The 27,210-nt window shown below is 46.5% G+C and overlaps 2 protein-coding genes across 3 annotated transcripts in view; one reads left to right on the top strand and one right to left on the bottom strand.

The window, feature by feature from the left end:
- The window catches only part of DYNC2I2 (dynein 2 intermediate chain 2), a 457,867-nt gene that overhangs the window by 312,263 nt on the left and 118,394 nt on the right, over window positions 1-27,210 (bottom strand). The window lies entirely within an intron of this gene.
- CAMSAP1 (calmodulin regulated spectrin associated protein 1) overlaps window positions 1-27,210 on the top strand; it is a 59,507-nt gene that overhangs the window by 13,392 nt on the left and 18,905 nt on the right. Inside the window, exons 3-7 of one of the 2 annotated variants that reach the window (XM_069748038.1) lie at window positions 3,305-3,567; window positions 7,639-7,800; window positions 7,968-8,048; window positions 21,784-21,816; window positions 24,543-24,684. In XM_069748038.1, the coding sequence (XP_069604139.1) occupies window positions 3,305-3,567; window positions 7,639-7,800; window positions 7,968-8,048; window positions 21,784-21,816; window positions 24,543-24,684 (681 nt within the window). The remainder of the gene's footprint in view (window positions 1-3,304; window positions 3,568-7,638; window positions 7,801-7,967; window positions 8,049-21,783; window positions 21,817-24,542; window positions 24,685-27,210) is intronic. The other variant, XM_069748039.1, reaches the window with a different exon arrangement.

The following is a 27,210-nucleotide window of genomic DNA, read 5'->3' as shown; positions in this document are numbered from 1 at the left end:
GGGGCCTGAGCAGGCGGGGACACCGGGCGCTGTGGGGGTCAGGTGCCAGTATCGCCGCCAGCTCAGGCCCCCCAGCACTTACTATATTCACCTGTCCTCCGTTTCACCGCTGCGCGCCGCCATCTTCCCGGTCCTCTGGCTGTGACTGGTCAGTCAGAGGGCGACGCCGGCGCGCATTAAGTGCGTCACCGCGCCCTCTGAACTGAAGGTCACAGGCCGAGGACCGGGAAGATGGCGGCGCGCAGCGGTGGAATGGAGGACAGGTGAATATAGCCGATACTCACCCTCCTGGCGGTCCCTGCTTCTCTGTTGGAGATTGCGGTGTGCGTTCAGTGTTAACGCATACCGCGATCTCCCGGGAGCGTCACTCTGTGAGGCCCAGACTGCGCCGGCGCTTGCGCAGTCTATAAAGGCTTCGGACAGAGTGACGCTCCCAGCGTTATATATATAATTATTATTATTATTATTATTTATATTTTATTTATTTATTTATTTTTTAACAGACATTTTCATTTCTTTTCACCACAGAAAATATATGTATGTATGGTAGTTTGGTATTGCCATAATCGTACTGACCTGGAGAAATCATACTTCCTGCTTATTTAAACCACAGTGACTGCTGTACAAACATCGCCCCCTTCTCCCCCCCCCCCCCCCAAAAAAAAATACAATAAAATAATAATAATAATAATAATAAAAAAATGGCGGAATTAAATTTTTCTATTTCACAGCACTTTTTTTTTTTTCACATTTTTTAATACATTTGATGGCAAAGTAAGTGGGGTAATTGAAAACTGCAGCTGGATTCCCCCCTCCCTCCCAAAAAAAAAGGCAAGTGACTTGGTTGATGAAAAATAAAGTTATGGCTTAAGATCATGGGGAAAACCCCTTCAAACTTTGATTTTTATTTTTCTTTGCAAATGCAGAGAAAAGAAGGTAATGGGCATTAAAGTAACTTTGCGGTGGATTCCCTGATATTGATGTTTGATAATCCAAACCACAGGTCACTTATTCCGATTCAACATCATGTGCCGGAGTTCTGTAGAATCCCACCCACTTTTTTGCTACTGTAATTTGGCGTTGAGTTTACCAGCACAAATCTGCAGGTAACTTGCACGGCTTCTCTGACCCTGGTAGCCTACGCCATTCTTTGCTGCGCAGCTGACTCGCAATGTGTTTCCTCGGACGATTTCTTTGATGCACATGCCCCGTTGTGCTTTCTCAGTATAGACCACTGCGGTCCTTGAAGTTTTGGGATGGTTTTGCAGTGGTTGCACGCATCAGTGGTTCAAATACGATGCAAGAGATTTCATTATAATATTGATCAGACTTTGACTTTGGGCAGCCATTTATTCCTATGCAGTTGACTTAAAATGAATGTTCAGGGTCTTCCTCCTATCTAGGGGCCGCATTGGGTATTGCACAGGGATGGTGCGGCATATTCCACAGCGCTTTACAGTTTGCACACATTGTCATCACTGTCCCTGATGGGGCTCACAATCTAGATTCCCAATCAGTATGTTTTTGGAGTGTGCGAGGAAACAACAGTACGCGGAGGAAACCCACATAAACACTGGGAGAAGATACAAACTCCTTGCAGATGTTGTCCTTGGTGGGATTTGAACCCAGGACGCCAGCGCTGCAAGACTGCAGTGTATAACCACTGAGCCACCGTGCTGCCCAATGCAATACAGTGCACATTCTATTAAAAATAAACTTTATTAAATGTATAATATTAAAAAACGGAAGAAGCTGGCAGAGAAACGCGCGTCGGGGTGGGGGGACTCCGAGCAGACCACTGTGGCTATCATTTCCCGGTAATGTAGCTTTTATCATTATATGTACAATTTGTTTAGCTCCTAGTATACAGTCTAATTACAGCTATTAAAGCATTATCATTACATGTTTACCGGTCTTTGGCTGTGCCCTCAATTGAGGGGGTGATTATATAAAGGTGTTGTTGATATAAAGTCTTATTTCTGAGCATATTTTGCTACTCTATAGGGGGAGCCATCACATTGTCATTACCAATATTAATATTTATGTGCAATATTCTCATCTTCTTCTTGGTGTCCCTTGATGTCATTTTGCTTTTTTATACCTTGTTTTTTTTAATATTATACATTTAATAAAGTTTATTTTTTATAGCACCTGCATTGGATCTTGGATTCGTGTTCTCACACATGTACCACATATAGGGGAGTCCTTGCTGTTGAACTTTGTTAAAGTGCCCTCTTTATTTTGGGCGATTTTGATTTATTCATAAAAGTGGGATTACTCGAAGGGTCTTCACAGAAGGTTTCTCTATTTTTTTTTTACCCTTATGACAAGCAAATAAGGCAGTTTTATAAGTCACAGCTCAATGGAGACACGTCTGCAATACGCCTGATAGTTCATTATTTATTTCCACTTGGTCCCTAAAGTTCCATATTCCAATTTATTTGCTGTTCTAAGGACTCGTAAAATCAGGCAGTATGTTGTGTTTTTTTTTAATTTTGTTTTAATGTCCAGTCATGCAAGGAATGCAGATAAGTTTCATAGGGGACATCCAGGCCTGTATGGCACATTGCCGCTTATGGTTTGGGTAAGGTGGATGCAGCAGGTAATTGTCAGGTGTGCATAGGACCCTCCACTATTGTAAAGCTTGAAGTGACTGTTTGTGGAGGGTCCAGGCCCCTCCTGTCGCTTCCTCTGCTTCCTGGATGTCTCCCTGTTTTGCTGGGTTCCAGAATGTGCGGTGACAGTAAATCTTATTTGCTGCAATTGTAACCTGTAAAACTTGTTTGTATGATCCGGAGTCTTATGTCCTTACCGGTCTGGTGGAATCAGCCCTTCGATAAGCTTTTTACATCCTCTGTGCACCAAATCCGGCTCCGTTGGCCACTATGGGCTCTCTTCTATTCTGACAGCCACGTATACTGTTACAGTGCTATAAACATTTCCTCCCTCCTGCTTTACACTGCAGCTCCGAAATGAGAGAATTTGCCGTGAAGATGAGCCTTGCTGGCTCTAGGTGGCAGCTTCCAATGAGGCGATGTTCCTGTGTTGGTCGCGGGGGTTCCTTGTTATGAGAAGCTCATCAATCTCCTTTGTGTTCTGCCAATTTGTCGTCATCCACAGCTTTGTTTATTTCCCTGAGTTCTTCATGGTGGATTTCTTAAAAAATGAAATAAAAAGTAAAAAATAATAGTGTCACTTGTTGGGTGATGGCTAATTGAATATCTACCATGGGGTAATCTGGTTTGTGTTTGATCAGATGATTAGACGGTCTTTATTAATCTCCCTTGTGTTGGCTTTGTTTCAGACAATGTTCCTGAGGAGCTGAAGGACCCGTTCTACGTAGACCAGTACGAGCAGGAGCACATCAAGCCGCCCGTCATCAAGCTGCTCCTCTCCAGCGAGCTGTACTGCCGCGCCTGCAGCCTCATTCTCAAGGGGGACCAGGTGGCAGCGCTGCAGGGGCACCAGCCCGTCATCGAGGCTTTGTCACAGAAGGGGATTTATGTCATGGAGAGCGAAGACGTGCCCGTGTCTGAAGGCGACCTCAGCTGTGCCCCAATCAAAATGGTCAGTGTGAGAAGATAGGATAAAACTTTCCAACGTGTATAGTGAGCAGACCTGTCAATACGGTGTGGATTTGTATAACGTACAGGCGAGAAGCCGTCCTAAATTCAGAGTGAAGATTTTTTTTGTGTGTGTATGAACAGAGACAATAAATGGTTGCCAAATTTCCCCACCCAGCACCATGTAATGTGTACAGGGCTATCTAGGTTTTCCCTGACTGCAGATGTTGGGGTGGGGTAAGGAAGTATCTGCTGCACTGTATTTGTACCTGCTCCCTATGCTTTGTACTCATGGTTGTTGTGCCTGCTTGTTTATCTCTCCCATGTACATCTATACGGTAGGCTGGGAGGTATAGTTCTTTGTTGAGCAGCATCTATAAAGTGTATGGGAGTCCTCAGGTTATCGCCTGCCTGTTGTGATGTAGGCAGACCTTCATACACATTAGATAGCTGTTGCCCCATCCGTGATCGCTCCAGACTCCGCTGTATACAGGCCCCCTCAGCTCGCCGGAGCGCTCCTATGCTCTCTATGAGAGAGCCATTGCCAGACTCCATTGGTGCGAAGTACAAAAGGATCAGCCAATGGTAATCCAGTAGATCGGATAATCCCACCACCCTCCATAGACCTCATCTGTTGGGGGAGAGTCTGGAGGCCCCCATCCACATTACAATTTGCCGATCCTTCTGGGTTCAGCCGACTTCAGTGTAATGTGTATGGGGGTCTTACGTTCTCCTTATCCCTGGATTGGTGCAGTTGTTTACTACAAAGCTGGGAAATGACACAGACCCTCGGCATAGTATGTGCCCTCAGCAGAATGACGCTTCTGTTCCATTCCTGACACGTACAGATGGGTGACACACCTGATCGGTATGGGCCTCAGGCAGTGTCATGTCATGATCTGCAGCTCACATGGCCTAAAGGGAAAAACCTATGTCACATTATGTATTAAGGTAAAAAATAATCTGAGCTCCCATTAGGGGTAGACTGAACGCTGGTGCACGGTTTGGTGTAAGAACCAGGTTGTATCGGGCATGGATTACAGGTGCCTCTCACAAAATCAGAATATCATCAAAAAGTTAATTTATTTTAGTTCTTCAATGCAAAAAGTGAAACTCGTATATTAGTCATTACACACAGAGTGATCTATTTCAAGTGTTTATTTCTGTTAATGTTGATGTTTATGGCTTATAGCCAATGAAAACCCAAAAGTCATTATCTAAGTAAAATAGAATACTTTATCACACCAGCTCGTCTGCATTGTTGGCTCTGGTGTCTCTCATCTTCCTCTTGACGATACTCCATAGATTCTCTATGGGGTTAAGGTCAGGTGAGTTTGCTGCTAATCAAGCACAGTTATACTGTTGTTTGTAAACCAGGTATTGGTACTTTTGGCAGTGTGGACAGGTGCCAAGTCCTGCTGGAGAATTAAATCTTCGTCTCCAAAAAGCTTGTCGGCAGAGGGAAGCATAAAGTGCTCTAAAATTTCCTGGTAGATGGCTGCGCTGACTTTGGTCTTGATAAAACACAGTGGACCTACACCAGCAGATGACATGGCTCCTCAGACCATCACTGATTGTGGAAACTTCACACTAGACTTCAACCAGCTTGGATTGTGGCCTCTCCACTCTTCCTCCAGACTCTGGGACCTTGATTTCCAAATGAAAAGCAAAACTTACTTTCATCTGAAAATAACACCTTGGACCACTGACAACAATCCAGCTCTTTTTCTCCTTGGCCCAGGTAAGACACTTCTGGCGTTGTCTATTGGTCATGAGTGGCCTGACACAAGGAATGTGACACTTGTAGCCCAGGTCCTGGTTACGTCTGTGTGTGGTGGCTCTTGAAGCAATGACTCCACTCCTTGTGAATCTCCCCCAAATTTTTGAATGGCCTTTTCTTAACAATCCTGTCAAGGCTGCAGTTATCCTGGTTGCTTGTGCACCTTTTTCTACCACACTTTTTCCTTCCACTCAACTTTCCATTAATATGCTTGGATACAGCACTCTGTGAGCAGCCAGCTTCTTTAGCAATGAGCTTTTGTGGCTTACCCTCCTTGTGGAGTGTGTCAGTGACTGCCTTCTGGACATCTGTCAGTCAGCAATCTTCCCCATGATTATGGAGCCTACTGAAACAGACTAAGGGACCTTTATAAATGCTTGGGAAGCCTTTTCAGGTGTTTTTGTTAATCTAATTTACTGTTATAATAACTTTTGGGTTGTCATTGGCTGTAAGCCATGATCATCAACATTAACCGAAATAAACACTTGAAATAGATAACTGTTTGTAATGACTCTATATAATAGATGAGTTTCACTTTTTGTATTGAACACCTGAAATAAATTAACTTTTTGATGATATTCTAATTTTGTGAGAAGCAGCTGTATGTTCGTTCATTCTCCACTGACTGTACAGACTGTGGAAGAGACGCAGTAATATAACAAAGGGGGCACCTGAAGGGGACTCTGTTCCTTTACAGAAAGCTTCTTTTTATTTCAGGTCCTCTTTTACAGAAAGGACCTCTTGTCTGTCCCCCTCCTCTGACTAATGTACTGTGAGCTGCTAGGAGTGCAGAGAGACGTTCTCACACAGGAGAATGGGGGTCACTTTCACACCATGTATCTGCTGGTTGGGAATACTTTAAGTAAAGTTACCGTCCTGATGCTAATTTGCAGAGGAGTAAGAAATGTTAACCAAGCTGCGAAAGATTGTAGGATCTGGGGTTGTTCCAGGCTGAGACATTCTTCCCTGTCCATACTCTGCGTTTTCCGGCAGTGTTATACAGAATGAATCGGAGATGCCCCATGCAGACAGGGCTCTCCTGAGCTCCGATTTCTGGACCACTGGGGTCTGAGCGATTAAGAGGATACCTTCTAAACATTGTGCAATTCCCCCTTAAGTATGGCTCTACTTTCCATGGAACCACTGAACCAGTTCATCAGCTTTATAAAAGTGTCCCTGTGCTGATGACATGTGGGTGGATTCTGCGCTCCACAAGTGATCAGTCCTGCCCTGATAAAGCCGGTTTATGTATTGCCACATCCCGATGTCGGGTTCCTCCTCTTGTCCCCATAATGTGTTACATCCAGTCCTATGTCCTGATTCTTGTGTGTCACGGACAGTGCTCGTACTTGCTTAGTAATGTAATGAACCCTTATGAGATCGGTGCGCTTCCCTCCATGCAGGTGCTATATGGTTACTTTTAGATATTGGTACGCCGTGCTTCTGCTGTGCGGTTTGCCTTGCGACGTTTTACGTAAAATCCAGGTTAAGTTCATGACTTTGTGCCTCACATGGACTTCCTCCGGGGAGTGGGGGCAAAAAGGGGTTTTCCACTTTCATTAAATAGGAACCCAAACATTTTACTATAGTAAAATAATAGAGCAGGTAGTTGTCCTTCTCTGATCCAGTCCCGGCTTCCCGCTGTTGCTGGAGTCTCAGTATTTGGCTGCAGGGTTGATGTCACATGACCACTGCAGCTAATCACTTGGCTCATGTAGTGATTAGCTACAGTGATGGTGTTCACTGTAGTTGTGACATCAAAGCTGCAGTCAAAACACTGATTTGAGCGGTGTCAGACAGCAGACGTTGGACATTGGGAGGAGGGCGAATACCTATTAGTTTTTTTTTTTTTTTTTTAAATCACGTTTGAGGTCCACTCTCCTAAAAGTGGAAACCCCCTTTAATGTGTGGTTTCATAGCCCCATCAAGTGTGATGGCGGATCCACAATATATGACGTGATTAATTGATGTTAGTCCTCAGCCCCTACAGGATGGGTCGGCGGACCCCTGCTCTGGAGATGGATGGGGTCACTCCTGTTGCAGCCGGTAACATCTAGAAGTAGTGGGGTGTTCCTCTTATAGGCAACGCTTCTGTGATCCAGGTTAAGCACACGTAGGTGCCCCAATCATTACTGTTATCTGTTTCTCTCTTGAGGGGTCCAGACCAGTATTTACTTCCTACATAGAGGTGAAATCTCAGCGGTCTTCAGTCTGAATTCCAGGATCATAGAGAAGAGCATGTTGTTTTTTTATAAGTCCATGTAACGTTTTGCGTCTGCTTCTTGTTCTTCCCAGAGTGCACACATGTCGATGATCGATGCGCTAATGATGGCCTATACCGTGGAGATGATGAGCATCGAGAAGGTTGTGTCAAGTGTCAAGCGCTTCTCTACATTTAGTGCCTCCAAAGAGCTGCCGTACGATCTGGAGGATGCCATGGTGTTCTGGATCAATAAGGTAGGGAGCAGTGATGTACTGAACGATGGTGGTGTGGTTGGGTTATCATCTTCTCATGTCGCTGTAGGATTCTGTAAGCCTGTGGCGTGATGTGCCCGCACGGTTACAATGTATCGCTGAGACCGCCCGATGTCCTAATGATTCATCTTCATTGTATTACACTTCAGGTCAACATGAAAATGCGGGAGATTCTGGAGAAGGAGCACAGGATAAAACAGCAAATCATTGAGAGCCCAAGTCATCAGAAGGTATTAATACTAATTTATTGTACATGGATAAATCTGTTAAATTGAAGCGTGGAAAAGGATTTTCAGGACTCTGGTTCTGTGTCCTTGTTGGGTCTCCGTTGCAGTTGGACCTGGTCAGTGTGAATTTCCTCGGCTGGCAGTGGGATGCCTGCATCCTGCAAGTCTATACTGATTACTAGGCCCTCGCCTCATCACGGCATTGTGCGAAGCCTATTAATCACAAGAGACGTTCAGTGTCGGCATTTGTGTGCCAACCGAGCAAAACCAACGTGGACTCTGGACCACAGTCCAGCAAATGTTTTTCCTCAATTCTACAGAAATGAAGGAAGACTCTCACCGTCAGTCAGTTCTTGTGTAAATGCACGGCTCAGGCGTAGAGTGCTGCCCCCTAGCAGATAATACAGGTACTGTAGACTAGGAATAATATCACCGGACAGGTGTTTACCCTCGAACTACACCCCTAGTCTACAATCTGTAGCTGAGAGTTGTAGTTTCACAACCGCTGCAGAGCCGTAGCTTTAAGATGAAGCAGGTTCAGTTTGTTTTATGGCCTAAAGGACAAATAGGATCAGGGTGTAACTTTCTGATTTATCCCCCACCCTCTAAATCCTAGGCAGTGGGGATACGGTTGCAAGAGTGCGAACCCTGTATAAAGAAGGGCTTGTCCGACAGCAGTATAGACACAGTCGCCAGCAATTGTCAGTCTTCAGCTTCCAGCTCATTGATCCTCGATGGCGTCATGTCTCAGTTATTGATGCCAGTATATATCGGATTTGCCCAGTAAGCCTTAGCTCTTCCGATCACGTCTACCCAGTTTGTAAAATATAAGAAGCCTTTATCCCGTATGATGCAGCCTATGAACAGTTGCATGTCATGTCCTCTGCACTCACCAACAATTATGTCCTTTTAACTAACGAGTAATTGCAATGTACTAATCTGGGTTTGCGCTTGTGCTTTATTTTTCCTCTTTAATCTGCTAATTTGACTTAATGTGGACTTTGCTTTATGTGGATATGATGGTGCTGGGTGTCTTGATCTGTCTGTGTTTCAATGAAAATATAGAACTAGGGGAAAAAGGGCTTCATACTGAGGCTGGTTTCATATTTGCGTTCAGGATGGCTGCGTACGTCCTCCCTTAAGCTCCGCCTACTTCTGCATGCGTCCTGCGTACCTATCTTTAACATTAAGTACGCAGGAACATGCGTTGTATGCGGATGTGTGCGCATGCGGCGATTTGACGTGTGTGGCGACTGCACGAAAACTCAAAAAAAATATTTTTTTTTCTTTTTTTTTTTTTAAATTTCCCCTCTCCTTTGTAAAGAGCTGTAATGCCAGTTAATATCTCCACATTTTTCTGCTAAATTAAATTTAACTCTTTAAGTGCCAAATATTTGATTGCTGGTATCTCCAGCAAAGGAGAGGTGGAATAAAAAAAAAACAAACAAAACCTATTTTTTTTTGTTTTGTTTTTTTTCTGCTCTGGAGTCACTATTGCACCCTGTGTCCAGTTCAACATGAAAAATGTGGTGACAAGTCCAAGCACAGTATGGATTGAAGTGGGGATGCTCCAAGAAGAGTCACATTGACCGTGACCAAAATCTGCCCAGCATGAGCACTAGTCCTCTTTTTCTGAAGTATGCATCGAGGAGTGGGGTCCACTTGTCCCGGCTTCACTGGCACCTGAAATATCCTACAACTAAAAGACCATGGCACAAGCAGTCTTATCGAGCCAGATTGGGCAAATTATGTGCATGGTCATCCTGATTCTTCAAGCGTCTCCAGAAAAGTATTTAAAGGGAACCTGTCAGTAGGATTGTGCTGAGTAACCTACACACAGTGTCAGGTCGGCGCTGTTATACTGATTACAATGAGACCTGCTGGTGAAATCCTTCTTGTGGCTGTTGTTTACATTTACACAGATGTCAGACTCTCCCTCGCTTTATGTGGTGCTCTGATTATATATTCATAATGCAGACTACTGACAGATCACTGATCCCTCACTGACCTGCCCCCTAGTCTACATAATGAATATTATATATACAGTTAGGTCCATATATATATTTGGACAGACAACATTTTTCTAATTTTGGTTATAGACATTAGCACAATGAATTTTAAACAAAACAATTCAGATGCAGTTGAAGTTCAGACTTTCAGCTTTCATTTGAGGGTCTCAACATTAAAATTGGATGAAGGGTTTAGGAGTTTCAGCTCCTTAACATGGGTCACCCTGTTTTTAACCCCTTCCCGACCTTTGACGCAGCGTATGCGTCATGAAAACCCGTGCCAATCCGACCTGTGACGCAGCATATGCGTCATGGCCGGATTGGGCTCCTGCAGGCCGGGTGAAAGGGTGAACTCCAATTTCACCCGGCCTGCAGGGACAGGAGGAGTGGTAGTTTAGCCCAGGGGGGGTGGCTTCACCCCCCCGTGGCTACGATCGCTCTGATTGGCTGTTGAAAGTGAAACTGCCAATCAGAGCGATTTGTAATATTTCACCTAAAAAACTGGTGAAATATTACAATCCAGCCATGGCCGATGCTGCAATATCATCCGCCATGGCTGGAAACACTTTTGTGACCCCACCCCACCGATCGCCCCCCAGCCCCCCGATCTGTGGTCCGCTCCCCTCCGTCCTGTGCTCCGCTCCCCCGTCCTCCTGTCCGCTCCCCCCGTGCTCCAATCCCACCCCCCGTGCTCCAATCCACCCCCCCTGCACACCGATCCACCCGCCCGCACACCGATCCACCCCCCCCATGCTCCGATCCACAACCCCGTGCCATGGGCCGCCCCCCCGTGCCATGATCTCCCACCCCCCTTATACTTAGCCTCCCGGGGTCCGTCCGTCTTCTTTCCTGGGCGCCGCCATGTTCCAAAATGGCGGGCGCATACGCAGTGCGCCCGCCGAATCTGCCGGCCGGCAGATTCGTTCCAATGTGAATTTTGATCACTGTGATAGGTTTTATCACAGTGATCAAAATAAAAAAAACAGTAAATGACCCCCCCCCCCCCCCCCCCTTTGTCCCCCATAGGTAGGGACAATAATAAAATAAAGATTTTTTTTTTCCACTAAGGTTGGAGTTAGAACTAGGGTTAGGGGTAGGGTTAGGGTACGGTATGTGCACACGTATTCTGGTCCTCTGCGGATTTTTCCGCAGCGGATTTGATAAATCCGCAGTGCTAAACCGCTGTGGATTTATCGTGGATTTACCGCGGTTTTTCTGCGCATTTCACTGCAGTTTTACAACTGCGATTTTCTATTGGAGCAGTTGTAAAACCGCTGTGGAATCCGCAGAAAGAAGTGACATGCTGCGGAATGTAAACCCCTGCGTTTCCGTGCAGTTTTTCCGCAGCATGTGTACAGCGATTTTTGTTTCCCATAGGTTTACATTGAAATGTAAACTCATGGGAAACTGCTGCGGGTCCGCAGCGTTTTCCGTAGCGTGTGCACATACCTTTAGAATTAGGCTATGTGCACACGGTGCGGATTTGGCTGCGGATCCGCAGCAGTGTTCCATCAGGTTTACAGTACCATGTAAACATATGGAAAACCAAATCCGCTGTGCCCATGGTGCGGAAAATACAGCGCGGAAACGCTGCGTTGTATTTTCCGCAGCATGTCAATTCTTTGTGCGGATTCCGCAGCGTTTTACACCTGATCCTCAATAGGAATCCGCAGGTGAAATCCGCACAAAAAACACTGGAAATCCGCGGTAAATCCGCAGGTAAAACGTAGTGCCTTTTACCCGCGGATTTTTCAAAAATGGTGCTGAAAAATCTCACACGAATCCGCAATGTGGGCACATAGCCTTAGGGTTAGGGTTGGAATTAGGGTTGTGGTTAGGGGTGTGTTGGGGTTGGGGTTGTGGTTAGGGTTACGGCTACAGTTGGGATAAGGGTTAGGAGTGTGTTGGAGGTAGAATTGAGGGGTTTCCACTGTTTAGGCACATCAGGGGGTCTCCAAACGCAACATGGCGCCACCATTGATTCCAGCCAATCTTTTATTCAAAAAGTCAAATGGTGCTCCCTCCCTTCCGAGCCCCGACGTGTGCCCAAACAGTGGTTTACCCCCACATATGGGGTACCAGCATAGTCTGGACAAACTGCGCAACAATTACTGGGGTCCAATTTCTCCTGTTAAAATAAAAAAATTGCTTGCTAAAACATCATTTTTGAGGAAAGAAAAATTATTTTTTATTTTCACGGCTCTGCGTTGTAAACGTCTGTGAAGCACTTGGGGGTTCAAAGTGCTCACCACATATCTAGATAAGTTCCTTGGGGGGTCTAGTTTCCAAAATGGGGTCACTTGTGTGGGGTTTCCACTGTTTAGGCACACCAGGGGCTCTGCAAACGCAACGTGACGCCCGCAGACCATTCCATCAAAGTCTGCATTTCAAAAGTCACTACTTCCCTTCTGAGCCCCGACGTGTGCCCAAACAGTGGTTTACCCCCACACATGGGGTATCAGCGTACTCAGGAGAAACTGGACAACAACTTTTGGGGTCCAATTTCTCCTGTAACCCTTGGGAAAATAAAAAATTCTGGGCTAAAAAATTATTTTTGAGGAAAGAAAACGTATTTATTATTTTCACGGCTCTGCGTTATAAACGTCTGTGAAGCATTTGAGGGTTTAAAGTGCTCACCACACATCTAGATTAGTTCCGTTGGGGGTCTAGTTTCCAAAATGGGGTCATTTGTGGGGGATCTGCAATGTTTAGGCACACAGGGGCTCTCCAAACGCGACATGGTGTCCGCTAATGATTGGAGCTAATTTTCCATTTAAAAAGCCAAATGGCGAGCCCTGCCGTGCGCCAAAACAGTGGTTTACCCCCACATATGGGGTATCAGCGAACTCAGGAGAAACTGGACAACAACATTTGGGGTCCTATTTCTCCTATTACCCTTGGCAAAATAGGAAATTCCAGGTTAAAAAATAATTTTTGAGGAAAGAAAAAGTATTTTTTATTTTCATGGCTCTGCGTTATAAACTTCTGTGAAGCCTCTGGGGGTTTAAAGTGCTCAACATGCATCTAGATAAGTTCCTTGGGGGGTCTAGTTTCCAAAATGGGGTCACTTGTGGGGGAGCTCCAATGCATAGGCACACAGGGGCTCTCCAAACGCGACATGCTGTCCGCTAACAATTGGAGCTAATTTTCCATTCAAAAAGTCAAATGGCGCTCCTTCCCTTCCGAACCTTACCATGTGCCCAAACAGTGGTTTACCCCCACATGTGAGGTATCGGTGTACTCAGGAGAAATTGCCCAACAATTTTTACGATCCATTTTATCCTATTGCCCATGTAAAAATGAAAAAATTGAGGCTAAAAGAATTTTTTTGTGAAAAAAAAAAAAAAAAAAGTACTTTTTCATTTTTACGGATCAATTTGTGAAGCACCTGAGGGTTTAAAGTGCTCACTATGCATCTAAATAAGTTCCTTGGGGCGTCTAGTTTCCAAAATGGGGTCACTTGTGGGGGAGCTCCAATTTTTAGGCACGCGGGGGCTCTCCAAACGTGACATGGTGTCCGCTAAAGAGTGCAGCCAATTTTTCATTCAAAAAGTCAAATGGTGCTCCTTCCCTTCCAAGCCCTGCCGTGCGCCCAAACAGTGGTTTACCCCCACATATGAGGTATCAGCGTACTCAGGACAAATTGGACAACAACTTTCGTGGTTCAGTTTCTCCTTTTACCATTGGGAAAATAAAAAAAATTGTTGCTAAAAGATCATTTTTGTGACTAAAAAGTTAAATGTTCATTTTTTCCTTCCATGTTGCTTCTGCTGCTGTGAAGCACCTGAAGGGTTAAACTTCTTGAATGTGGTTTTGTGCACCTTGAGGGGTGCAGTTTTTAGAATGGTGTCACTTTTGGGTATTTTCAGCCATATAGACCCCTCAAACTGACTTCAAATGTGAGGTGGTCCCTAAAAAAAAATGGTTTTGTAAATTTCGTTGTAAAAATGAGAAATCGCTGGTCAAATTTTAACCCTTATAACTTCCTAGCAAAAAAAAATTTTGTTTCCAAAATTGTGCTGATGTAAAGTATACATGTGGGAAATGTTATTTATTAACTATTTTGTGTCGCATAACTCTCTGGTTTAACAGAATAAAAATTCAAAATGTGAAAATTGCGAAATTTTCAAAATTCTCGTCAAATTTCCGTTTTTATCACAAATAAACGCAGAATTTATTGACCTAAATTTACCACTAACATGAAGCCCAATATGTCACGAAAAAACAATCTCAGAACCGCTAGGATCCATTGAAGCGTTCCTGAGATATTACCTCATAAAGGTCTTTAACCCCTTCCCGACCCATGACGCCACGTAGGCGTCATGAAAGTCGGTGCCAATCCGACCCATGACGCCTATGTGGCGTCATGGAAAGATCGCGTCCCTGCAGGCCGGGTCAAAGGGTTAACTCCCATTTCACCCGATCTGCAGGGACAGGGGGAGTGGTAGTTTAGCCCAGGGGGGGTGGCTTCACCCCCTCGTGGCTACGATCGCTCTGATTGGCTGTTGAAAGTGAAACTGCCAATCAGAGCGATTTGTAATATTTCACCTAAAAAACTGGTGAAATATTACAATCCAGCCATGGCCGATGCTGCAATATCATCGGCCATGGCTGGAAATACTAGTGTGCCCCCACCCCACCCATCGCCCCCCCAGCCCCCCGATCTGGCCGGTACACTGCTCCGGCTCCCTTCCCTCCAGTGCTCCGCTCCCCCCCGTGCTCTTGTCCGCTCACCCCCGTGCTCCAATCACCCCCCCCCCCCCGTGCTCAAATCACCCCCCCTGCACTCCGTTCCAGCCCCCCCGTGCTCCGTTCCAGCCCCCCCGTGCTCCGTTCCAGCCCCCCCGTGCTCCGTTCCACGCCTGCCGCGCTCCGATTCCCCTCCCGTGCTCCGATCCCCCCCACCCCCCCCCCCCCCCGTGGTCCCCCCCCCACCCCATCATACTTACCGATCCAGCCGGGGTCCCGTCCGTCTTCTCCCTGGGCGCCGCCATCTTCCAAAATGGCGGGCGCATGCGCAGTGCGCCCGCCGAATCTGCCGGCCGGCAGATTCGTTCCAAAGTGCATTTTGATCACTGAGATAGATTATATCTCAGTGATCAAAATAAAAAAAATAATAAATGACCCCCCCCCTTTGTCACCCCCATAGGTAGGGACAATAAAAAAATAAAGAAATTTTTTTTTTTTCCACTAATGTTAGAATAGGGTTAGGGGTAGGGCTAGGGCTAGGGTTAGGGTTTCGGTATGTGCACACGTATTCTGGTCCTCTGCGGATTTTTCCGCTGCGGATTTGATAAATCCGCAGTGCTAAACCGCTGCGGATTTATGGCGGATTTACCGCGGTTTTTCTGCACATTTCACTGCGGTTTTACAATTGCGATTTTCTATTGGAGCAGTTGTAAAACCGCTGCGGAATCCGCACAAAGAAGTGACATGCTGCGGAATGTAAACCGCTGCGTTTCCGTGCAGTTTTTGCGCAGCATGTGTGCAGCGATTTTTGTTTCCCGTAGGTTTACATTGAACTGTAAGCTCATGGGAAACTGCTGCTTTTCCGCAGCGTTTTCCGCAGCGTGTGCACATACCTTTAGAATTAGGCTATGTGCACACGGTGCGGATTGGCCGCTGCGGATTCGCAGCAGTGTTCCATCAGGTGTACAGTACTATGTAAACATATGAAAAACCAAATCCGCTGTGCCCATGGTGCGGAAAATACCGCGCGGAAACGCTGCGTTGTATTTTCCGCAGCATGTCAATTCTTTGTGCGGATTCTGCAGTGTTTTACACCTGTTCCTCAATAGGAATCCGCAGGTGAAATCCGCACAAAAAACACTGGAAATCCGCGGAAAATCCGCAGGTAAAACGCAGTGCCTTTTACCCGCGGATTTTTCAAAAATGGTGCGGAAATATCTCACACGAATCCGCAACGTGGGCACATAGCCTTAGGGTTAGGGTTGGAATTAGGGTTGTGATTAGGGTTATGGCTACAGTTGGGATTAGGGTTAGGGGTGTGGGGGGGTTAGTGTTGGAGGTAGAATTGAGGGGTTACCACTGTTTAGGCACATCAGGGGGTCTCCAAACGCAACATGGCGCCACCATTGATTCCAGCCAATCTCGTATTCAAAAAGTCAAATGGTGCTCCCTCACTTCCGAGCCCTGACGTGTGCCCAAACAGTGGTTTACCCCCACATATGGGGTACCAGCATACTCAGGACAAACTGCGCAACAATTACTGGGGTCCAATTTCTCCTGTTACCCTTGTGAATCTAATAAAATGCTTGCTAAAACAAAATTTTTGAGGAAAGAAAAATAATTTTTTATTTTCACGGCTCTGCGTTGTAAACGTCTGTGAAGCACTTGGGGGTTCAAAGTGCTCACCACATATCTAGATAAGTTCCTTGGGGGGTCTAGTTTCTAAAATGGGGTCACTTGTGGGGGGTTTCTACTGTTTAGGCACACCAGGGGCTCTGCAAACGCAACGTGATGCCCGCAGAGCATTCCATCAAAGTCTGCATTTCAAAACGTCACTACTTCAATTCCGAGCCCCGGCATGTGCCCAAACAGTAGTTTACCCCCACATATGGGGTATCAGCGTACTCAGGAGAAACTGGACAACAACTTTTGGGGTCCAATTTCTCCTGTAACCCTTGGGAAAATAAAAAATTCTGGGCTAAATAATTATTTTTGAGGAAAGAAAACGTATTTATTATTTTCACGGCTCTGCATTATAAACTTCTATGAAGCACTTGGGGGTTCAAAGTGCTCACCACACATCTAGATAAGTTCCTTTGGGGGTCTAGTTTCCAAAATGGGGTCACTTGTGGGGGGTTTCTACTGTTAAGCCACATCAGGGGCTCTGCAAACGCAACGTGACGCCCACAGAGCATTCCATCAAAGTCTGCATTTCAAAACGTCACTACTTCACTTCCGAGCCCCGGCATGTGCCCAAACAGTAGTTTACCCCCACATATGGGGTATCAGCGTACTCAGGAGAAACTGGACAACAACTTTTGGGGTCAAATTTCTCCTGTTACCCTTGGGAAAATAAAAAATTGCAAGCTAAAAGATCATTTTTGAGAAAATAATTTTTTATTTTTATTTTCATGGCTCTGCGTTATATACTTCTGTGAAGCACTTGGGGGTTCGAAGTCCTCACCACACATCTAGATTAGTTCCTTTGGGGGTCTAGTTTCCAAAATGGGGTCATTTCTGGGGGATCTCCAATGTTTAGGCACACAGGGACTCTCCAAACGTGACATGGTGTCCGCTAATGATTGGAGCTAATTTTCCATTTAAAAAGCCAAATGGCGTGCCATCCCTTCTGAGCCCTGCCATGCGCCCAAACAGTGGTTTACCCCCACATATGGGGTATCAGCCTACTCAGGACAAGCTGGACAACAATATTTGGGGTCCAATTTCTCCTATTATCCTTGGCAAAATAGGAAATTCCAGGTTAAAAAATCATTTTTGAGGAAAGAAAAAGTATTTTTTATTTTCATGGCTCTGCGTTATAAACTTCTGTGAAGCACCTGGGGGTTTAAAGTGCTCAATATGCATTTAGATAAGTTCCTTGGGGGGTCTAGTTTCCAAAATGGGGTCACTTGTGGGGGAGCTCCAATGCATAGGCACACAGGGGCTCTCCAAACGCGACATGGTGTCCGCTAACAATAGGAGCTAATTTTCCATTCAAAAAGTCAAATGGCGCTCCTTCCCTTCCGAGCCCTGCCGAGTGCCCAAACAGTGGTTTACCCCCACATATGAGGTATCGGCGTACTCGGGAGAAATTGCCCAACAAATTTTATGATCCATTTTATCCTACTGCCCATGTGAAAATGAAAAAATTGAGGCGAAAAGAATTTTCTTGTGAAAAAAAAGTACTTTTTCATTTTTACGGATCAATTTGTGAAGCACCTGAGGGTTTAAAGTGCTCACTAGGCATCTAAATAAGTTCCTTGGGGGGTCTAGTTTCCAAAATGGGGTCACTTGTGGGGGAGCGCCAATGTTTAGGCACACAGGAGCTATCCAAACGCGACATGGTGTCCGCTAATGATGGAAATAATTTTTCATTCAAAAAGTCAAATGGCGCTCCTTCCCTTCCGAGCCTTACCATGTGCCCAAACAGTGGTTTACCCCCACATGTGAGGTATTGGTGTACTCAGGAGAAATTGCCCAACACATTTTAGGATCCATTTTATCCTGTTGCCCATGTGAAAATGAAAAAATTGAGGCTAAAATAATTTTTTTGTGAAAAAAAAGTACTTTTTCATTTTTACGGATCAATTTGTGAAGCACCTGGGGGTTCAAAGTGCTCACTATGCATCTAGATAAGTTCCTTGGGGCGTCTTGTTTCCAAAATGGGGTCACTTGTGGGGGAGCTCCAATTTTTAGGCACACGGGGGCTCTCCAAACGTGACATGGTGTCCGCTAAAGAGTGGAGCCAATTTTTGATTCAAAAAGTCAAATGGCGCTCCTTCCCTTCCAAGCCCTGCCGTGCGCCCAAACAGTGGTTTACCCCCATATATGAGGTATCAGCGTACTCAGGACAAATTGGACAACAACTTTCGTGGTTCAGTTTCTCCTTTTACCATTGGGAAAATAAAAAAATTGTTGCTAAAAGATAATTTTTGTGACTAAAAAGTTAAATGTTCATTTTTTCCTTCCATGTTGCTTCTGCTGCTGTGAAGCACCTGAAGGGTTAATAAACTTCTTGAATGTGGTTTTGAGTACCTTGAGGAGTGCAGTTTTTAGAATGGTGTCACTTTTGGGTATTTTCAGCCATATAGACCCCTCAAACTGACTTCCAATGTGAGGTGGTCCCTAAAAAAAATGGTTTTGTAAATTTCGTTGTAAAAATGACAAATCGCTGGTCAAATTTTAACCCTTATAACTTCCTAGCAAAAAAAAAATTTTGTTTCCAAAATTGTGCTGATGTAAAGTAAACATGTGGGAAATGTTATTTATTAACTATTTTGTGTCACATATCTCTCTGGTTTAACAGAATAAAAATTCAAAATGTGAAAATTGCGAAATTTTCAAAATTTTCGCCAAATTTCCGTTTTTATCACAAATAAACGCAGAATTTATTGACCTAAATTTACCACTAACATGAAGCCCAATATGTCACGAAAAAACAATCTCAGAACCGCTAGGATCCGTTGAAGCGTTCCTGAGATATTACCTCATAAAGGGACACTGGTCAGAATTGCAAAAACGGCAAGGTCTTTAAGGTCAAAATAGGCTGGGTCATGAAGGGGTTAAGGTCAAAATAGGCTGGGTCATGAAGGGGTTAAAGGGACCAAAAGTAATTGGACAATTGACTCCAAGGCTATTTCATGGACAGGTGTGGGCAATCCCTTCGTCATGTCATTCTCAATTAAGCAGATAAAAGGCCTGGAGTTGATTTGAGGTGTGGTGCTTGCATTTGGAATGTTTTGCTGTGAAGTAAACATGCGGTCAAAGGAGCTCTCCATGTAGGTGAAACAAGCCATCCTTAAGCTGAAAAAACCCATCCGAGAAATTGCCACAATATTAGGAGTGGCAAAATCTACAGTTTGGTACATCCTGAGAAAGAAAGAAAGCACTGGTGAACTCATCAATGCAATAAGACCTGGGCGCCCACGGAAGACAACAGTGGTGGATGATCGCAGAATAATCTCCATGGTGAAGAGAAACCCCTTCACAACAGCCAACCAAGTGAAGAACACTCTCCAGGAGGTCGGCGAATCAATATCCAAATCTACCATATAGAGAAGACTGCATGAAAGTAAACACAGAGGGTTCACTGCACGGTGCAAGCCACTCATAAGCATCAAGAATAAAATGGCTAGACTGGACTTAACTAAAAAACATCTGAAAAAGCCAGCACAGTTCTGGAAGGACATTCTTTTCTTTTTTTTTTAAATTCGTTTATTAAACATCAAAAGAACAGTACATGTTGCTTGCAACCAAGCCAGTACAAATATATAGCACAAGTCATAGCGGCACATATCTTGGTACATAGACCCAGTCTCAGAAAACTTAAAGTAATACCTTATATCCACGGACCTGTAATAAAACTCTAAAACTGTCTTGCTGCCAAAACCAATTCAATTTTAATTGTGTTTAAATGTTGAAGGTGAGGTGAGAATAGCAAGTTTTTTTTTTTTATTATTATTTTTAACATTAGATCTTTTTACTATTGATGCTGCATAGGCAGCATCAATAGTAACAACTGTGTCACACCGGGTTAATAGCGGACTTACCTGCGGCATAACGCGGTCCGTTATCGCCGGCATTAACCCTGTGTGAGGGGAGTATGGAGCCGGCGCCGGGCACTGACTACGGGGAGTATGGAGCGGGCGCCGGGCACTGACTGCGGGGAGTATGGAGCGGGCGCCGGGCACTGACTGCGGGGAGTATGGAGCGGGCGCCGGGCACTGACTTCGGGGAGTATGGAGCGGGCGCCGGGCACTGACTGCGGGGAGTATGGAGCGGGCGCCGGGCACTGACTGCGGGGAGTATGGAGCGGGCGCCGGGCACTGACTGCGGGGAGTATGGAGCGGGCGCCGGGCACTGACTACGGGGAGTATGGAGCGGGTGCCGGGCACTGACTGCGGGGAGTATGGATCGGGCGCCGGGCACTGACTGCGGGGAGTATGGAGCGGGCGCCGGGCACTGACTGCGGGGAGTATGGAGCGGGCGCCGGGCACTGACTGCGGGGAGTACGGAGCGGGCGACGGTCAATGACTGCAGGGGAGTAGGGAGGGACTAATCTGACTGTGGCCATCGCTGATTGGTCGCGGCAGCCATGACAGGCAGCTGGCGAGACCAATCAGTGACTTGGATTTCCATCACAGACAGAGGCCGCAACCAATGAATATCTGGGACAGACAGACGGACAGAAGTGACCCTTAGACAATTATATAGTAGATTCATTATGTAAACTAGGGGGCAGGTCTGTGATGGATCAGTGATTTATGAATATCTAATCAGGGCACCACATGAAGACCCCCACAGGCCGCCCTGGAGCACAGGCAGGTTATTAACTCAAAACTGGAAATAAAAATTACACAACAACCACAAGACGGATTTCATCACCAGGTCTCATTGTAATCAGTATAATGGCGCCGACCTGACACTGTAGGTTACTGAGCACAATCCTGCTGACGGGGCACTTTAACTTACAGATCATGCAGGGACCTTTTGCATATCTAAACACTGTTACAAAGCCCGAGAGCTAATAATCTGATGGCTATTGATGGTGGTGTGGGAACCTTCTGACCAGTTCCTGCAGACAGCGCTTTGGAGGAAGCAGATGGATCTGAGCAGCTTTGGCTATCTGCCCTCCTCCGCTGCTGAGCTCACAGTTCGGGCCGCCGGTGCTGCTGGTCCTGTCAGTCAGGAGGACAATGTTCTTGACCATTAGGAAGCTGTGCTCCTGAAGATACAAACCCAGGACAGGCCTTGTAATGTCCCCTTTAGGGGGGCGCCTCAGGAAATTGACCCAGTGCTGCAGATTGTCATATTGGCAGATTCACCCTGGCTCGGCTACTTTATAAAAATGGTTTCCTGCTTGTGTGATATTTTATGCATCGATCACTAGTCTGTTTTTATCTGAAAGCCATAAAGAATGGAAAGTTCTGATTTAGGGTTAAATATATAACGAATATGTATTTTGCAACTATTTTTTTTTTAAATAAATTGCACGACTTTCCTTTCTTCTGCCTAACTTGTTTTCCTTGTCTCCTGAAAAGTCTCCTTCAAAATGGTATTGGAAGTTAGTACCTGTAAGTGAAGCCCCTCTCTGTGACCGTCATCCATCCACCCATGGCACTCTCTCATTGTAGCGTAACTGCAGTCAGCTTCTCCATACTCTCTCTCTCTCTCTCTCCACGTCTGCCTCCGAGTAGCAGGAAACAGAACGACAGAGCTGCCCCTCCAAAAAGAAAAACGCATAATATATAATATACCGTATATATCACCAATTACCGGGCCCAGACATTCCTGGCATTGTGTGCCGTATATGTACGTAATATCCACACGAGGAAGAGAAACCACCCTGGCGTTGCCCACGGCTCTGTGCTTTTGTCCGTCTGTCTTTCTCTGTGACTGATCTCACATCTAACCCATCGTTTGTGCATTAACCGTTTGTTCTCTCTGTTCCATCCGTGTCTGTAAAAGCCTGGTCTAATGCATGCACTAGCGCATTGCATGCTGGAACCTGTGGAGTTTGCACGAGTGGTATAGTATTTAACCTCTTCCTACCTAGCAGATCTGACCAGTGGGAGCACGATCAGCCCTCCTTTTTTTTTTTTTTTTTTTTTTATTATCCCCTCTTTCAATCCTTCCACCCCCAACCCCCCCCCCCCCCCCCCCCAATCCCACCGCCCCAATCGCCTTTATTTTTTTCTGTTTGTTCCCCCTTCCCTTGCGTGGCTAAGATGGTGTGCACTACACTCTTTCTTGCCATGTGTGGTTGAAAACTTTTTAAAGTCTGAAAATGTTTTCCTCCCATAGGACATTCTCAGTCTCTTGCTCTCCTGCCGACGCTCCGCTTACTAACGCATCATGTAGGATGACGTACGGCCAGTAGGACTTTAGCCGCCTGTTTTCCCTGCGTTCCTTTTTACGTTCGAGCCACACACATTAGAGGAATGAATATTAATCCTTCTTAGAAGTATTTTGTGGGGTTGTGTACAATGAGATATATATATATATATATTTATTTGCATTTGATCTTTATTATATTGATGTAATCGTTTAACACCCAAACCAGAGAACCACTTTTTCTATGTTGCCTCCGGGCTGATGGACATCAAAGAGGAGAGGTCGGAGCCTAGCTTAGCAGGACAGAGCGATGCCTGCCCTGGTGCCTTCTCTCCTATTAGCGAGTTCTACAGTATCACCAAGCGAATAGTTGCGGACTTTGGATGGCGCTACAGGGTGATCAATCACGCTCTAAAAGACAGCGAATGGCTAGTGACTGGCCACAATGTTAAAGGGCTGATGATGCCGCTCTGACTGCACAAGTATGAGCAATGAATGCCAGAGGCCGAACTCTGCATTTGTGGCCAAGATACAGATATTTATTTGTTGTGGTTCCAAAATGCACTACTTTTTTTATTTTGAAGAGTTTCTCTGCTAGGAAAAGCCTTGCTTGCTTGGAGGATAAGAAATACGGCTTAAACAGCCTCAGCCATCTCACCGACAGACCTATGGAGCACGGGAATCTTCGTCCTGACCCAGACGTGAAGCGGCAGCATGCATGAAGAAAGTAGATGTAGATTCCAGCTCCTTAAAATCTTGAAAGTCTTTATTAGTGCATTCAAATATAAAATGTAACAAGTCCTTACTCCTGGGTGAATGCAGACAGAAAGTATACACAACGCGTTTCGATCTAGCCGATCTTACTCATGTCTAACTCAGATTGGCTGGATCGAAACGTGTTGTCTATACTTTCTCTGCATTCACCCAGGAGTAAGGACTTGTTACATTTTATATTTGAATACACTAATAAAGACTTGCTAGGAGGATGCCTTGATGGTAGGCTGATTAATAAATCTGGCCGTAGGCATGAGAGCACTGTTGGCCGATCGTACTTTTGGCTGACCGCTCTCTCTCTCCAGACTCCCCCCATTTACCTGAGCACTCGGCCAATCGTTCATGTGTGGTCACCGGGTAGAGAGGAGAAGGCCGCTGCCGGACCTTTCTGGTGGCACCTTCTCTTGCTTGGGATCAGAAAGATCAGCCATTGAAATTCCAACTCCCGGATTCTTCTGTCCCAACGTCAATCTGTCTGCGGAGAGTCAGGAGGACCCCAGTATACAGCAGATGGCTGGCTGGTCTTCCCAAAAATGGTGGATTTGGCCAACTTTGATGTACTGTTATTGGTGTAGGACCACTAGTGATCATCTGTAATCTGAAAGGAAATGCTGACCTCCGTCTCGCTGCCGGTGTGTGTAATACTGGGGGGGGTCCCCCACAGCCAGAGAGATGCCATATGTAACTCAACTATGATGATCCAGAACAGAAGACCTCACTCCTCACTCCTAATTCCCTGATGGGGGTAGGAAAATGGATTTTATCCACTGAACAAACCATTTAGTAAAGATCAAATATGTGTATATACATATATATATCTCAAAATATACAATATATATATATATATATATATATATATATATATATATATATATATATATATATATATATATATATATATATATATATATATATATATATATATATATATACGCATCACCCACAAGATATTTCTGTCATTGCTGTGTAGTGGCCGGTGTCCTCCTGCCCGTTGTGTGGTTATTACTGTCGTGTCCTTACAGTGTGGATATTTGATACTTTTCCATCTCTAGCTGCGCAGTTCACCCGCTTCTCTACTTTTTTTTTATTTTTTAGTTGTTTAACATAAAATTCTATATTTATCTGTTCACCTGATTGTAAGAAAGTTGTTGCTTTTTTTTTTCTTATACCCACTTGCCATTTGCCGTTTCAGGTCCGTTACCGCCGGGATCACCCATCGAATAGACAGCTGCCCTTCTTCCCACTGCTAGAAGACCTAATGAAGGATATCAGTGATGGCGCCGCCCTGCTGACTGTAATACACTTCTACTGCCCAGAGCTGATGAAGTTGGATGGTAGGAAGCGTCCCTGAAAGAACCATAGCTATAATTGTCATGAGACTCACCGATTCTCTTTTTTTATTTTTTTTTTATTTTTTTTTTTTTTTCCTTTTCTTTTGTAACCATTTCTTAGCCGTCATATCTGGACCTGCTATTAGTTTTAGGGCTCCACTGCCTTTCAAGAACCTGTACTATCGCATTACTCTGACATGGGTAGAAGGAAAATATTGTTAAAAATATATATATATATTTGTTGAATCGGCCACCAATCTGGTAATTTTCTTCAGTCCTGCAGTGATAACATCCTGTCCATCTTTCATGCCTCGGTGGTGATGTTTTATGTATGTCATGTGACCACTAAGGCAACTGATTGGCTGTTCTGGTCATGTGACTGATGGGCAGGAAGCTGCATCGCTGTTGGAGTGGCGGGAATCAAAAGCGTGATGGAGTTGGAAGGGGTCATGCCCTGTCTTCTCTTCATGGCTGCCTCATACAGACGGTGGCATTTCTTTATCGCCTCTCATTGGGGGACACAGGAACCATGGGTGTATGCTGCTGCCACTAGGAGGCTGACACTATGCAAATAAAAAAATTAGCTCCTCCTCTGCAGTGTACACCCCACCGACTGGCATTAAACTCTTCAGTTTAGCTTAGTGTCAGTAGGAGGTGGACACGGGTCTTTCATTAGACCCTTATCTACCTCAATGTGCGTCGTTTCTTTTCAGGTTTTCTTCCAGAGGGATACAGGGTGAGCAGTCACACCTGTAGTCCCACAATACGGACTATGAGTACGGCGTGTACTGCCACCCCGTATCCTCATAGATCCCTCTCCAGGACCAAGATCCTAGCACAGAAGCGTGCTCAGAAGTCCGGTCCTGGCTCCGTCCCCCACCCACTCGCCTACCAGAGCCTGTCGGTCGGAGGAGACGAGGACGTCCATCACAGCTCCGTGGACGTCTCATTCCCCTCAGGTTAGTAACGGCGTGGGATGTTTAGGTGAGTATTTCCCCCTGGCGGGCTCTCCATTCCCCCGGGATCTTTTCCCCAGATGTTCCCCGGTCCTCCCTCATGGCGTTTGTTTGGGGGGATCCCAGGGACAGCCACGGGGGCTGTGGCTCATTTTCCTCCTGGGCTCTCCTTCATTGGCGGCCGCACAGCCACGGTGTCTCCCTTGTGGAGTCTCGGCCTGGCGGGCTGCCGCGCCGCTCCCCCTTGCGGTCTCGCTTCTCGGCGGCCGCGGTGTGTCCTGTGTCTGCACGGCGTCCTTGGCAGGGTGCCGTGCCGCTTGCTTTCTGCGGCGCTCCGACGCCGCCACTCTCCAGCGGCGCTCCGGCGCCGCTATTCTCAGGCGGCGCTCCGGCGCCGCGATTCTCTGGCGACGCTCCGGCGCCGCGATTCTCCGGCGCCGCGATTTTCCGGCGGCGCCGGCCTCTAGTTTGGGTCCCGGCTTCTGCCGGGGCCTGCCTCTGGCGCCGCGGCCCCGCCGGTTCCGTTCGGACAGCCTTGGCGGACTGCCGCTCTTCTCGGACTCTGCGGCGCGCTGCTCCGGCGCCGCGGTTCCCTTCTCCGGTGGCGCCGGTCTCTATTTTAGGTCCCGGCTTACGCCGGGGCCTACTTCCGGTTTCTCGGCTCCCCACTTCCGGTTCTGCGGGCGGGCTTCTTTCCCGCCCGACATACTGCGCCCTGCCCACCGGCGCCTCTGCGTCTGGCTCCACCCCCTTCCTCGTGGGTCCCTCGGCCGGTGTGCACCGCTTCTCACAGCAGCAGCACTCGCATCTTCTGTGGCTCAGCATCGCAGAATCAGCACCTCAGGGAAGTTCTCCGCCGAGGACAAGTGGGACATCTTCCAGGACCGGGTCCGTGAGTAGCTGCACTGCAGACTGACACCCCCCTCTGCCCACTGTCCCCTAACCCACTGGCATCTTCAGGGTCCCTAAAAATGTCTACCTCTAAAGGGGGCCGCTCTCGTCCCCCTACCTCTTCATCTTCTGCCTTAGTCACGTACTTTGCATGTTCGTCCTGTAACAGCAAACTTCCCTCAGGTCAGTCCTCCCCGCTGTGTCAGTCCTGCAGCAACCCGATTGTTCCCACCGCCCAGGATCCCCCGGCTGTTCCGCCCGAGAGTGATCCCCCCATCCCAGGCTGGGCCGCTTCTCTGTCACAATCGGTGGCCGATTTAACACGGGTGTCTCAAACCCTGGTGTCCGCGCTGGATCGGTTACCCCTGCAGACCCCTGCAGTGGCCAGCGGGTCGCAAGAACCGCCGCCCGAGCCCTCCTTGATTAGCCACAAAAGGTCCAGACAGCAACGTCGGTCTGAGTCCTCTTCGCGTTCCATCTCGCCGCACGGCCCTCCCCCGCGGTTGGTGTCGCACCGTTCCTCCTCCCCTGAGTCAGGCGAGGCTTTATCTGATGCGCCCTCAGAGGAGATGTCGGAGTTGGATCCTAGCCAAATCGCCACCATGAGTGAGTCGGTCCAGAACCTCATTCGGGCTATAAACCAAACCTGCGGCATTAAGGATCCCTCTACGGAACCCGCAGA

This window comes from Ranitomeya imitator, chromosome 2, assembly GCF_032444005.1.
Source record: "Ranitomeya imitator isolate aRanImi1 chromosome 2, aRanImi1.pri, whole genome shotgun sequence".
NCBI classification, from domain to species: domain Eukaryota; kingdom Metazoa; phylum Chordata; class Amphibia; order Anura; family Dendrobatidae; genus Ranitomeya; species Ranitomeya imitator.
This window is presented reverse-complemented; position numbering and strand designations above follow the sequence as displayed.